Here is a 14,860-nt window from a genome sequence, read left to right on the forward strand (position 1 = left end):
AGATTCAAGATTAATTTTATAATTTTCACTTTTTTAATAATATAATAACAAAAATTCCATATAATATAACAGTGGCAGTTATTTGATCATTTTCACAATATTCTTTTAGTACAAAACATATAAAAATTCGCATTCTTACATATATGATAAATAATTATACTCTTATGGTTATTAACATTATGAATAAGTATATAATATGGTTTAGTGTTACAAAATATATAAGTAATGATCCATTACCGAGATTTACATGTTACAAATGTAAATAATAAAATCATATAGAATAAATGCAACAAAGATATGACTTATAATATAGTTTCATTCACGAGCCTTATTCATTTGTGATTATTTGTAAAAAATATTTAACAACATTATATACGCAAGTCCTAAAGTATGAAAATACAATATTATTCTGTAAAGAAAAACGTGAAGTGAAAACAGAATCAAAATATAAATATTATATTTCATTAAAATTTTTAATTTATAAAAATGTTTATTTTATATAGTATTAACAATAATATTCTTTCTGATTTTACACGTTTGTCGATTATGATTGTTTAAGTCAATTTTTGACTTGTATGTGTAAATATCTATACAAACATATAAATAACTTAATATTTATCGAAAAAATGATAATATAAATTGACATTTATAACAATCGAGGCACCAGTTTACTAACAAAACAATATATCGTATATATACTTCTTTTCATGAATAATTTTTTTCATCTTATTATTTATATTTACAAAATATATTTCGAAAAATATAACGCTATAAATGGCTATGGCAAATGGATTCTATCAAACAGAATTTCTTCCTTGTTATAATAAAATAACGAAGACTAAATTTCTTGACTAGGCTGGAGCCATTCAGTTTTTAAAAATTCGTAAATTTTAAAAATTCATAAATTAATACAATAATTTTTCTCCGTTCTTAAATTAAATTTAAGATTCAATTTTATTATATCCATTAATCCAAATAATAAATTATAAAAACAAAACATTTACGTATTTCACGTTTTTCAGTATATGAAATTAAGAGAATTTCTTTCATATCGACCAAAAAATTAGTTTCTTTACGTGTATCGAGGCGATTGTACTTTAATTCGTTGCTTTTGAGTGCGAGGAGAGCGTGATGTTACGCGAAATTCAAGAGGCAAATCGTAACAACGGCAAACGCAGCAACTTGGAAATTTAAACCAGTCGCTGAAAATACCACGGCATTCGTTGTTTGGGTCATAAGCTAATAACCGATGAAGTCGATATTGTTGCTCGCATCTGCATCCATCTCGACAGTACATCTGCTTGTTCTCATGCCTTTGAATAAATAAAATTACAAAGTTTTTTTTTTAAAATATTATCCAAGAATTTATAAAAATAAATAATTTCAATATAAACTTACGTGCATTTTTCCCAATGAACGTATTGCTCGAAGGGATAAAGATTCAAAAGCGCCAATACCTCTCCTCGTGTATTATTCGCCCAAAATGGTGCAACCACTTCCTCCTTTACAGGACAAGCATTCCTGAAATATTTTTATCGTTTACAAAAAAAAATACTTTATAACTATATTATAACTATATTGCCTCTCTTTTGATTTTAATTATACTCATCGTGCAAACTTCTTTCGCACAAAAATGAAACATTTTTGGATCGATCCAAAAACAAAACAAACAAACGACATTTACACTCCTCGAAGCTTGAGAACCGGTTGTTCCTGTTGATCTTTCGCCGCGACATCCTGATACAGCTGGCCTTCCATAGTCGAAACTTCCGGCTTATTGGGTCGATATTCCGGTCGTGGCCTGAACTCTTGTTGCTCGTTCGAGTTGGATGTCTCTTCCTCTTGAACGGTCGTCTCTTTCGGTGTGGCGAATAAATCTTCGCTACCATCGAGTTCATCCGATAATTCGGTCGTACCGGGAAAATTCATCGTCGTCGTTTCCTCTATGTTAGATTCAGAAACTTCTACGACTTCGCCAGCTTCTTCGACAACTTCATCTATTCTGTCTATTTGTTCGGAAATTTCATTGATACTGAAATTTTGCTCTTTCACCGTGTAAGAACTCGTCACTGTAGGCGATGTTGTTATCTCGTCTGACGAGTTTTTCTTCTCTTCGTTTGTGCTATTTACCAAACTTATCATCGAAGGAGTATTTTTCGTAGTTGATTCACGAGTGGTCGAAACAGTCGTCGAGGATATCATTGTTGATGAATTTTCCTTGGTAGATGAAGTGGTAGTTGTAGGTGGCGCAGTAGTGGTTGTTGTAGTCGTTGAAGTCGAAACAGTTGAGGTTTTCTCGGTTGGTCGAAAATGAGGTCTTGTGTATTCGCTTAATTTTGGAAATTTGTTTAATCGTTTTGCAACGTTATCGTTGAATGATCTACTCGTAAAACCTCGTCCCTCGTCCTTGAATTCGTTGTTCAATTTTATATCATCATCCGCCTCGAAATATTCGTAATCGTGAACGTATTGATATTTTCTAAATTGTCGTTGAATAATCGATTAAAAAATAATATTATAATAAGAAAAAGATTATTTAAAGTATTTATATTATTGGGAATCAAATCTTCGATTCTTTGACTTACCTATGATCATCTGAAAAATGGTGATAATAGTCATCATATTTTAATTCTATGTCATTTCTCTCAAATTCTGCTCTTAATACGTTAATATGTCTTTCGTCACCGTACATGCGTCTCATTAATCCTTGATTTTCTTGTACAAAACGACGAACTGCATGCCTATGATAAAATTATATCATAAATATATTGAATTTATTTCATTATATTAACATTATATTAACACAAATGAAATTTCGATTGAAAACACTTTCTATCATTTCGAATATTTCGTATTATCACAACAATCATATTTCGAATGAGTATATTCATTATCGAGAGTAAAATTACATCGCTTTCTCAATATTCTAGTAGTTCTGTCACGTATGATTTTATTAATCGAAGCATACACTCTATTTAAAATTCATAACGAGGATGAATTCACTTGAAACTTTCAGTATAAGTGAGGTACAGAATAAACATAACATTTAATATTGCAATGTGAATAATAGTTGGAATTTAAATCAAATTTTAATAATAAATTATAAATAACTATTTGTTTCATTTATCACCACGTATGCGTATAAAAATGTTTTATAAAGTCACTATCCTAAAAATACGTTATAAAGCCAAAAATTTGTATCTTTCACTCTAATAATTGTTGACAATATACATTTCGTCGATAAATTAGAGAGCGATCAAAAAGTTTTCGAAAGCAACGCCATCTCGCGTTTGGATCGCAGAAGCTCCGACTTGTTACTAGCATAGCAGAATATACAAGGAGGTATACGAACTGTGTGACGTCACAGACAAGGTACGCAATATTGTGCAAGAAGGATAGAAAGAATCTTTAATCACGCCATATGAAAAATTTATTAATTACTCGTTTTCTACTTAAAATTTTTGAACTTTTAAGCTTGCATCTTGAAGCTACAGCTTTACACAAGTTTCTCGTATCAATTTTAATATGAAACTTTTTTCCATTAATTATTTATGAACGATTAACGTGTCATAGGAATTATTATATATTGAAGACGCCATATTGAAATTTAATTAATATTTCCTATGACGCGTTAGTCATTAATAAATAATTAATGAGAAAGAATTTTATATTAAAATTGACATAAGAAACTTGTGTGAAGATGTAGTTTCAAAATGCAAATTTAAAAGTTCAGAAATTTTAAGTAGGAAACGAGTAATTAATAAATTTGTCATATGAAAAATGTTTTCTATTCTTCTCGTACATTGTCTGTGACGTCAGCGAATTCGTATACCTCCTTGTATATTCTGCTTTGCTAATAACAAATCGGAGCTTCCACGATCCAAACGCGAGATGGCGCTGATCTCAGAAACTTCTTAATCAATCTGACTTATCTATCTGATTCAAATATATTTCATCAAAACAATATTATTAGGATAGAATTTGCATATAAAATGTAATAGTATATGCAATAATAATTTCTACAACATATAAGAATGTAAATATATATCAGAGAATTAAAAAGAGAACGAAAATTGATCGTTATCATCTCCTGAATTTTCAATTTCTCAAAAGCAGGATAAGATAGAAAATTAATTATTGGCGATACAATTGATGACTTGAATGTTCTACTTTATCCTATTTTTAAATATATATTTTTGCTATTCAGAAAATAATATTAGTTTTCAATTCTTACTCTACTTTATCTTATTTTTGGAAGAGATATTTTTAGTACACGAAAGATGGCGCCAAATGTCAATTCTTACTCTAGAATTCCTTTTACCATTCTCTAGTCTTTCTTTTCGTGTTATAGTTACGGTACATTTTGTAGATGGCGTTGATTTCAATATTTTTAGCCTATCTTTTTTCTTCACTTTTTTCTTTCTTTATTTGTTCTTTATGCGCGACTATAGGCACAGTCAATTGAATACATTTTTATCATTTTTTTTTCGAAGAAATAATGTATCTTAATTTTTAATATAAAAAATATAAATAAAGATATAGATTCTTAACTTTATAATATATCTTTATAATATTAGAATAATAAATACAAATCGATAACAACAAGTGAGACAAAAACAGACAATTATTTAAAATTTTATAATGAAATTTCATTTAGATTTCAATTATTATTAATATTTTAATTTTGTACCTCATAATTCAAATTATACATAAATGTCTAGTATTTAATGATATATATGATATATATATATGAAATTATGAAAATATTATGTTTCTTCTTGTATTTTCCAAAAATATGATAAAATAAAAATATGCAAAAAGTAAGTATAAGATAAGATAAATGTATCAAAAATTACATAATTAAGATTAAGTAAAACGATAAAAAAATATTTAATTCTTGAAAATATGGTAGCAGAAAAAGATATGTAAAGATAAGTAAAAAAGTAAGTATCAAAAAATTTTCATGTACCACCTTTTTTCAAATTATATTCTCTTAATACGAAATCTTGAAATCCGGTCGAAAAATTTTATCGAAATTCAAAAATTTTAAATTTCAAAAAGGCGGGAAAAATTCCGCGTGCCACCTCCTATGTTGTTATATTCTCCTATTACAAAATCGTAAATTGAGACAAAAATTTTTGCCGACCAAAATTTCGACAATGTATTAGGAAAACATAAGTTGAAAAGAGATTGTTCGATAAATTTTTCCAGGAATTCCGATTCCAAGAATTTTCGTTCGATTCCAAGAATTTTCATCCAAGTTCAAAAATTTTTGCTCAAATTTCAAATCTGACTTTATATCAGGAAAATATAAATTGAAAGGAGGTTGTTCGACAAATTTTTCCAAGAATTCCAATTCCAAGAATTTTTTTAGAATTTTATATACTTATTCTGTTACAACTATCATTTTTTTTTCAATTATCAAATTTTTAACATTTTCTTAATTTTAGAGATACATACTTTTTATATACTTACCTTTACTTACCTTTACTTTTACCTTTAACTGTGATTTTCTTTTTTTTTGGTATTTTTTTTATACATTTTTTTATCAGTTTTCTTTAATTTTAAAGATACTTACCTTTTATACTTACCTTTTACAGCTTTTTGAGATTTTAAACATTTTTTCAACAGTTTTCTTAATTCTAAGATACTTACCTTTATACTTACCTTAGTATTGAATTTATCTTGAATATTTCTTTTTTTTTTTTTTTGATAACATTAAAAAAAATTTCGAATAAAAATTGAATAGTTTCAAAGAGCGCATATATTTGTCATATTCATTTTTTTATAAATGAATGCATAAAAAAATTATGAATCTTTTTTTTTTTAATGAGATTATGCTTTTTAATGCATTTGCATACAGCTCAACATTCTCTATGAAAAAGTACCAAGCTATGCTAGTCGAAAAATCATTAATTCAAAAAATATTCAATTATTTTTTTGAAATAATGATTTTTTGTGACTTAGTAATTTTTTTATAAAAACTTATATGCTGTATTTGTCAATGCAACAATAACGCGTATTCTATTTAAAAAAATAATTTGATCTTCATATCATTTCTACGCATTCATCTACAAAAAAATTATTACCTTATATTATACTCTTTCTAAAATCATTCATTTTTTATCCAAAATATTATTTAATATTATCAAATTATTTTACAATACTTTTAATTTAAGCCTAATCAAACCCTTTGGTTAAATGTTTCGTTAGAAAGATAATTCTATTAACTTACCAAGGATAAGAGCTACCAGCTATCGTGCACCAGTTTTGCCGTCGAAAATCACAAGGAAGATTCGACAATCGGGCACGACCAGCCCGAGAATATGGTTTACTGCAAGCCGAGGACGCGTCGTATCCGAAAGTGCTTGGTCCACCACCTCCTTGACATGTTACAAGCTGATATACGATCACCTGTGCAAATTTACAGAGAAATTTCGCTCAAAATCCATTCCATTTCGAATCTTCGTCTCGTCGTCAATTGGCACGAACCATGATTTAAAAACGGTTAAATCGAAATTATAATCGTAACACCTCGATCACACATGAATAGAACGAATCGAATATCACTCACCTGAAAGACGAAATGCACGATCACATTCATAACTCGCGTTTGATTTACGTTTAATCCACAGTTTGGACCTGCAACCCGTTTAGGTCCGAGTATTTCACACTGTTAATCGACAGGAATCTGTTGCAAAGGACGAAAAGTTCGTAAAACGTTTCTTCTTTTCTTACGCTCAGAAACACTGCAGCAACGTTTCGACGAGAAAGAAATATCCGCTAAAATTGTCGTTGTATACGGATCACGATCGCGAAAAAATTGGAAGAAAGAAAAAAATGGCACTATAGGTTACACGGCCATTGATAGAAAACATGGGTGCAGCGTTTTCTATGTAGGAAAAGAGAACATGGCACGAACTTTTCGCCCACAATAGCGTTTTCACTAGCGTAAAAAAAGGACAGAGGCTACATGACAGCACCTCCGCGCGCGAGGAGGACGCTTTCATTACTGAGCGTGTAATCAGCCGGCGTCGCGTGCGTTGGCAAAACTGGTAAAAGTACTTATACAGCGGCAAGTGTCCTTTGCGTGTATACGCGATCGCGTTCGACTCGTGCGGTTGACCGACAGAGTTGGAGGGAGAGGAGAGGAGGCTCGAGAAGAAAGGAGGAAGAGAGAGCGCGTCCAGAGGCGAAGAGTAGGTCACCAAGAAATGTACCGTTATATTTCGGCTCATGGATGTGTGTCACGGGGCTCCGCAGTGACGTAGCAAGGGCTCTTCTAGCCACACATTTCTTCTCGCTTAACATCTTCTATCAACTAGCCTAACAAGTCTAATCGCTGAAAATAGCAATATTGTTCCGAACAACTGGATGCGCCACTTGCCTATGTTGCCGCTACTATCGCTCGCTCTTCTTCTCTTTAAATCGCCATTTGCGCTGTATCTCTCGGTATCTGCCTATGTCCTTTCTCTTTGGCATCGTTCCTTTTTTTTTTTTTATAAGCGATCGATGCTCGTTCGAAGAAAGTACGGATGAACACGACTCCCCTCCATCGATTTTGTGGCTATCTCGAAATGGCTCGCTTTGTTTACGTACGAACAAAACGAACTATATAATGAAACTTTCCGCGTGTTCTACTAACCTCGAAACCACTGTCACTTGAAATCTCTTTCACTGGATTTTTTTTTTCTTTTTTTGTTTTTGTGCAACCAAACATTCATAAATAAAAGCGTTAAAGGTGTAATACTTTCGTTGTCGCACAAATATACATACGAATTATGATAATTGAATCGACAAACTATTCTCAGTGTACTCGGCATTTAACGTTATATACGTTCGGTTGGTTTTTATGGCATGGCAGTTTTAAACGAATAAATAAAATTGAATATACGATACATTTTGTGACAATCATTCTTATTTGCTCACACATGTTCTGTAAGCAAAATTTTGCCGAGTTTTCTTATCTTTTTTCAAAGATACATCTTTTAAATAATTTTAGCCTAAAGGTAAAGCAACATTATACCATTCCGTTAGATAGGATAGGATTGGATTATTGGAGCATCGTTTCGCCCGATTACTAGTTGGCAAAATACCAGTTTGCCGTGGTCGCTGGTGAACGCAGATACTGGTTCTTGCATCTTCACTTACAAGTAGAAAAGAAAGCTGCTCGTATCGGAGCGCTCGCGCGCATTCTACGCCATTAGTGATATCTGATTACGCTACAATTTCTGATAAGCGTTGCCAATTCTGATTACCGGTCATGCGTGAACTCGCTTGAATTTAATTCCAGGGAACTAAAAAATGTTGAATGCTTCGAGGCACGATGTTCTAAAATAGCACGAATCCATGCTATCATCCAGTTTGCTATTACGTTACGTAATTCGATGTGACTTTTCTTATATGTTCTTCTTATTTCGAAGATATAAATATAAATAATAATAGCTTTTTGGAAATTTTTTTCAATGTGATAGTGAAATACGAATAAGACGTCACAATTGAATGAAAGTTTGCAGCTTAAGGTTGTGTGAATTAAATATCCATGATATTTTACATATTGTTAAAGTGAAATAAAAATTTTATAGAAATTAACGAATGTAAAAAATATAATAGTAATATTTTTAAACATGATCTCTTTGCAACGCAAGCAATTTAATTAAAAGTCGAATAATCTTATCTTACATTTATTATACATTATAGTGAAATATTATACAGTTATATTTTATACAAATATACATCATTAAACATTTAAGTTTTTTTTTTATTATTAAAAAATTGTATTTAATGTTACAAAACGATCAGTCAAGAAGAATTTGATTAAATATATGTATAAAATTTTTAAAAAATGAAAATAAAATTTCCTTTTAATCCTTTATGATATTCTCGCAATTTCGCAATTTATTCTACATAATTTTTATTTTTAGAAATTATTTATATATAAATTCGAAAATTTGTCATTAATATCATACAATTTTTTTATCTTTTCTCCTAAATGAAAATAATCGTTCAAAATCGATTAGATTATTGAATCGATAAGTAGTATTTTTTTCCTAAGCTTTAGTCATTTCTTCTCTTGTAGAATCTTTACGGAATTTCCAAAGTCCTCCTATATACCATAAAACAACGCAAGAAAGACTCAAAATTGACGTGAAATGGAGAGCACCGACGTAGCTCATCATCCAGTCATGTACTAAACCTTAGAAGTAAAAAAAAATCATATTTAAATCATATCTATCCAATATTTATAAGCGATAAAATTAAAAATATTTCTTTACCTATAAATGGCCCAATAATGATAGATAAAATTCCATTGCAAACCATTTGCATTCCGTATGCAGCCGGTAGTCTTTCGAGAGACACGTAATCGGGAATTATTAACGTTTGGAAGACCGCTTTTGTTCCTTTTGCGATCCCAATAATCAACGCTACACCTATCACCACCACGTAAGTATTCCCCCAAGTTGACAATACTGAAACATTGAACGTGAAAATCATTGATACCAATTTTATCTTAATATTTCGAAGAATTTGATAAATATATACATACTTTCTAATGGTACGTAAGATAGAAGATATAAAAGAAAAAAAATTGATTCAAAAAAATTGATCCTACTCGTAATTTTGCAGATTACCATAAAGTTGAAATCAATCCACTCAGCAGATCGTAAATCGGTTGGCGTGAAGGGGCCGATTTCTCATTTTCGAATATTTTACGTTGCTTTTACGTACTGGTCCTTCCAATGGTGGATCCTATCAAGGAAACCACGTAAAGATTCCTCGATGTCCAACCGGCCTTCTGCGCCAAAAGTGGAACGCAGAGACGTCCGGTGATGTCCGAGATCGCTTGGATAGACATGACGGTGGCGATCGAGGTCCTTTCCAGTCCAGAAAGTTCGGTAAGAACGAAAGGTATCATCGTGTTAAAATTTGTTTCCGCGACCAAAGATACACCCATACCTTCAATTCAAAAAGTGACTGTTGTTAGAGATAAATTTACGTATGATTTTTAGACGACTTACTATTAATTTTATTAATTCTTTCTTCTTTCATTTTTCGACCGAACGTTTAATTATTGTGTACATAATACATTGTGGTACACTTTACTTTGCTTTGAGTGCTCTTATCTCTGTTTCAGACTTTACAACTCGACGAGTTGTCTACATACTTATCGTATATTTTTTTTATCAATGCACCATCGAAACCGTATCGATATATATTCGTTGTCCGATTTTTGAACGAATCAAAAAATTATATTCTTATTTTATCGAATTCTCATTAGTTAATTACCTAAAATAACGGCTACGTAACGGGCATCCTTCAAAAGGGCAAGATCCATGTGTTCCGTAATCGTTGCCCAAGTTGACTTTTTCTCCTCTTTTGCGCTTTCCACGTTCGCGTCTCCATGTTGTTCACTCGACACGTTCCCTTTTCGTTCCGATTCTTCTTCCAATAATCGACGATTGGAATCGACGCCATTCTCTACATTTAATTTCACGGTAATTTCTTTCGCTGCATTTTCGGTGTCGTTGCCCTTTCTTATACTTGCGATCTATCACAAATCAAACATCTGACGGTTAATCATTGCTACCTAACCTGTTTTCTTAAAGACACATGCAACGAACGTGGAAAGCGCGTTTGTTCACTGCTGGAAAGAAGTCATAGGGGCAAGAGGGGTGCTTCGCCTATCCCCACTTCAGACGTTTTGTTGACGATCCTGCCACCACACGCTATATGGTAGTAAAAGAGCTACAATTTAAGTTATTTTCATTTATGAAGTTATATTAGAATCATCCAAAACTGGAAGCTGAAATACTTTCGAAACTGTCCATAGTCCATAGTGTCTAGTTTATTCGTATATGTATAATTATTATGAGAAATAAAAAAATTTTTACATTATATCGATACATTAGAATTCTCTCGATTCTATGCTTATATTAATGCGTTAATATATGTGAAACAAAAATACGTGTGAAAATAGACGTTTCCTTCTCATCAAGACATCAGACATCTTTCCACCAGTGAACAGTATATAAAGAGTATGTTTTAACTCGTACTTTTTCGCGGAGAAAAAAAAAGAAAAATACATTCAAAACGTGATTAAACTCACTTGTTCCTCCTTAAATGGCTTGAGAAGGGACGCGCCGATCAACGAGTGCATGGATATGGCAGCGAGGATTAAAAGAGTTCCGGTGGTCGCGTAGTTTTCCAATAATTTCGCGATTAAAAGGGGCATCAGGATGGGTCCAAGACCGGTTAAAGTGACCGACAATCCCATGGCGACGTTTCTCTTCCTTCGAAAATACGTGTTCATAGCGAGATTCGTGGCTGGAAACATGATACCGTGCCCTATACCTATAGAAATTAATTTTTCACTTATTTAGTTCTCGTCTCTCGAGAATCTCTTCTCTTCTACGAAGATGAAAAAAAAAAATGGAAAAACGGAAAAAGACAAAGGAGCGATTCATACAGAAACTACTCACCCACGATAAAACAATAAGTGATGATAATGGAGGGCAAGGAGATTGCGAACGCAGCTGCACAGATTCCAACGATGACAATGAAACCGCCGAGAAACGCGACTTTTCTGAACGTGAATCTCTTCATCATTGGACCGCTTATCAGACCCAGGCTGCACGTGATCGTACCATTCAGATGAACAATTAATGACGTTTGTGTGGCCGTGATACCGAGCGAAAAGAAACGTTCCCTAAAGATTAGACCGAAAGTTTGTTGTATAGGAAGTATCGCTAGCTGCAACATATTTATTCCATGACCGATAAGTCAGAGATTTTCCTGCTGTATTTATAAATACATTTTTTTTTTTTTTGATAAAAGAAATTGATAATGTCACAATAACTTGCCAAATAGAATCGATGTTCTTCTTTATTGTTTAATTAATCGTGAAATTAATCGCTTTTTTTTCCAATTCTAATAACATCTGAAAAATGAAAACTTAAATAGACTAATTTCAAATAATTTCACTAATTAATCCTTCGAACATTACGAATGAATGAAAAAAAAAAAAAACAAAACTGTTTTGAATATTTGAAATGCATATAAATTCGTATACGTGACAAATTTGTTTATTCATCTTTGTGCAATCTATAAATGAACAAAAATACGAACAAAATCGTCGAATGCTGTTTCAAGAAAAACGAAACGAAAAAAGGGGGGATAAAGAAAATAGAGAGAAAACTCACATTGATGATAGTGACACCGGCGACTATTATCCACGCCCATCCTCTATCAGTTTCACCGCGTGACATCTTATCGATCATGATCGTGAGATTCCTCTTCTACATCCACGTTACGATTCCCCTGTGCGGAAGGATCGTGCAAGGAGAAACGGGTGCCACGTTTCGTTTTGCCTTCGTTTCCTTCGCCTCGCCTTGAAGCCGGTGGCAGACTGCAAACTTTAACGTGTCGACCGAAATACAAAGGCGGGATTGGACAAATGATAAGATACGCTCCTCTAAGGTTGGATAAGTGTTAGACGTGTACGCCCACGCACACATGTGCGCGCAAGCAAATTGTTTACAAGTTCCGCGAGCACAAATCGAATCGAGATGCCAGTTCCAACGCTCCATCATTTTTTCTTGTTGCTCCTTACAGTTGTTGTGCGTTAAACAAATTTCCTCTTACAGAGGTACGATTGCGCGCGAGCGCGTTGATGTGTGTGTGTGTGTGTGTGTGTGTGTGTGTGTGTGTGTGTGTGTGTGTGTGTGTGTGTGTGTGTGTGTGTGTGTGTGTGTGTGTGTGTGTGTGTGTGTGTGTGTGTGTGTGTGTGTGTGTGTGTGTGTGTGTGTGTGTGTGTGTGTGTGTGTGTGTACACTTTGTCATTAAAAGGAATGGATATCGTTTTATCAGGGGAAAAAAAAATTTAGAAGAATCGAATCGAACTATATAAGGTACATTTATATAACGTAAGAAAACGAAAAATTGTCTCGTTGATCATCTAAGATAGATTAATTCCTCTTTGATCTTTTCGTACTTTAATATCGAATGATAATGACATATCGGTTAATGGACTTTTGATTAAAAATTTTAGATTAAAAATATAAATAGTGAGGTATTAATTAAAGTTAGTTCTTTTGATTAGAATTTGGGAAAATTTTATTCGAAGGAACGAGATAGAAAATTGTACTGTTATTTATAATTTTGTTCGTATAAATCGTGAAATTAAATATTGATCATAAATCGTGCGATTACATTTTACGATTTTCAAGATGTAAAAGCTGTAAAAGATAATGTGAAAATAACGCGAAAAATTTTTGAGAAGTTACGAGTCCGATGTTCGAAAGAAATCTAAACGAGAAGAAAATAGAGAAACGATTAACATTCTAATCGCACGATACCATTATTATCATTATCATTACACTCAATAAGATTAATCATTTTTTAATAGTACGAATTCGAATGATTTTAAAATTTCTAAATATAATTTTATTATATATATATATATTAAAGATAGTACACGTGCTTCAATTACAAAGGGACAAAGAATACGATATTGCGCCATGCCATTTTAAGCCTATTGTTTAATAATAGTTTGATGACCCCTCTACACGATCCATCCAATTGAGTTAACATCCAATGTTAAATGCGAATGATTACTTGGATATTTTCTCTAAATTTCAGATGAACGATTATTTATAGCGGTGCATAATAACATTGATATAAAATTTCATTGTCAACAAGTAAAATACTTCGTTGAGTTCGAGTAACTTCGTTCGAGTAATATTAAAAAAAGAAAGAAGAAGAAAGATATCTACTTACCAGATACTCATACGAGAAGATATAATATTCCATGATTGTCTAGTTTTTCAGGTTTCTATGATTTCTTTCAATTTATATATCCTCGGATAACTAATTATCAACGATAAAAAATTATTAAATGTAAATAATGCGAACGTAGATAAAAAATATTTTATTAAATATGTGTAATCTCTGATATTCATAATACGTTAAAATATTCATGGGAGCAATACTTCTTGATATATTTTGCTATTCATCGTTTATACGAGATCTAAAAAAAACAATATTCGCGATGAAAGACTAATATCTCGAGGAAAAGAAAAAAAAAAAAAAAGCACTTATCGAACGAAATCGAGATCGAGATCAAAATTGCGATTCACTATTTATCGTAGTCGCGTGAAAATACGTATGGAAAGAGGAGGAAGATTAAATTACAAATTGATTTAGATTTTTCTATCACGTTATATTTCACCGGAAAACAACGAATGTTTTTCCATTCTCGAATTTTTCGGTCGGTATCTTAAAGCGTCTTAAATATATGAGCAACGCACGCTCCGAGCTGCGCACTGTTTGTGACTGACTCGATGAAGGGAAGCGAGCCGATAAAAACCGGCTTCGTGACTCGACTCTGGGCCGAGGCTGGTCTTTGACTTTATTTACGCACGCCATTGCAGTGTCTGCGATCGACTTGTGTACGCGAGATAATATTTCGAATAATTGTATTGGAATAAAATTATACGTTCCGTAAATTTGTATTTTTTTTTCTTTTTTTTTTTTAAGAAAAAAATTTCATCTCTAAAATAACGGTTGAATGTTATTGATTTAAAAATGATTTTTTTTTTCCGGTTCCGTTTCAATTATTACATGCAATTTCTCGAGAATCATGAGGAGAATTTGCAATTAAACATTCATATAAATGTACGACGATTAAATTAGCATTTATAATTACAAGGAGAATTGTATACGATCCTCCGTGGGAAATTTCACATTTGTACATATATTTTTTTCATTTCACAATGTTTATTAATTATTTTTCTTTTTATTCTAATAGAAGTTTTTTTTATGACGAAAGATTGAGAACAATGGATTGATAAAAACTTGAAAA

At 32.0% G+C, this 14,860-nt stretch overlaps 2 protein-coding genes across 10 annotated transcripts; both read right to left on the bottom strand.

Moving 5' to 3' along the window:
• Positions 1 to 10: 10 nt before the first annotated feature.
• spz4 (Spaetzle domain-containing protein 4) lies at positions 11 to 7,117 on the bottom strand. The gene is made up of 7 exons (XM_003692799.4): positions 6,923 to 7,117; positions 6,575 to 6,691; positions 6,236 to 6,414; positions 2,586 to 2,741; positions 1,685 to 2,479; positions 1,399 to 1,521; positions 11 to 1,313 (listed from the first exon to the last, which is right to left on the bottom strand). The coding sequence occupies exons 2-7, from the start codon at positions 6,602 to 6,604 to the stop codon at positions 1,073 to 1,075; spliced, it is 1,524 nt and encodes a 507-aa protein (XP_003692847.2). The 5' UTR covers positions 6,605 to 6,691; positions 6,923 to 7,117; the 3' UTR covers positions 11 to 1,072.
• Positions 7,118 to 8,668: 1,551 nt separating this feature from the next.
• On the bottom strand, positions 8,669 to 14,333 carry LOC147656140 (monocarboxylate transporter 14-like). 9 transcript variants are annotated; one of them, XM_086916349.1, is made up of 9 exons: positions 14,191 to 14,333; positions 13,777 to 13,866; positions 12,201 to 12,413; positions 11,481 to 11,751; positions 11,108 to 11,352; positions 10,288 to 10,549; positions 9,730 to 9,957; positions 9,276 to 9,470; positions 8,669 to 9,196 (listed from the first exon to the last, which is right to left on the bottom strand). In XM_086916349.1, the coding sequence occupies exons 3-9, from the start codon at positions 12,276 to 12,278 to the stop codon at positions 9,051 to 9,053; spliced, it is 1,425 nt and encodes a 474-aa protein (XP_086772475.1). In that variant the 5' UTR covers positions 12,279 to 12,413; positions 13,777 to 13,866; positions 14,191 to 14,333; the 3' UTR covers positions 8,669 to 9,050. The 9 variants fall into 9 exon arrangements, with proteins under 9 accessions (XP_086772475.1, XP_086772481.1, XP_086772480.1 ...); XM_086916355.1 differs by adding an exon at positions 11,862 to 11,938 and having other exon boundaries at positions 13,777 to 14,333; XM_086916354.1 differs by having other exon boundaries at positions 11,481 to 11,707; positions 12,201 to 12,406; positions 13,777 to 14,333.
• Between the last annotated feature and the right edge of the window lie 527 nt (positions 14,334 to 14,860).

This window comes from Apis florea, unplaced genomic scaffold (genome assembly GCF_048593485.1).
Source record: "Apis florea isolate Af1SG1 unplaced genomic scaffold, ASM4859348v1 contig_3802_pilon, whole genome shotgun sequence".
In the NCBI taxonomy this organism is placed as follows: domain Eukaryota; kingdom Metazoa; phylum Arthropoda; class Insecta; order Hymenoptera; family Apidae; genus Apis; species Apis florea.

Coding starts and splice junctions, on each gene's coding strand:
- spz4 (XM_003692799.4), bottom strand. CDS start 6,604: ATGAATGTGATCGTGCATTTCGTCTTTCAG. Junction 6,415..6,574: donor TCGTGCATTTCGTCTTTCAG/GTGAGTGATATT, acceptor AAATTTGCACAG/GTGATCGTATATCAGCTTGT. Junction 2,480..2,585: donor CATTTTTCAGATGATCATAG/GTAAGTCAAAGA, acceptor ACGACAATTTAG/AAAATATCAATACGTTCACG.
- LOC147656140 (XM_086916349.1), bottom strand. CDS start 12,278: ATGATCGATAAGATGTCACGCGGTGAAACTGATAGAGGATGGGCGTGG. Junction 10,550..11,107: donor AGCCATTTAAGGAGGAACAA/GTGAGTTTAATC, acceptor GATTTGTGATAG/ATCGCAAGTATAAGAAAGGG. Junction 9,197..9,275: donor CATTATTGGGCCATTTATAG/GTAAAGAAATAT, acceptor TTTACTTCTAAG/GTTTAGTACATGACTGGATG.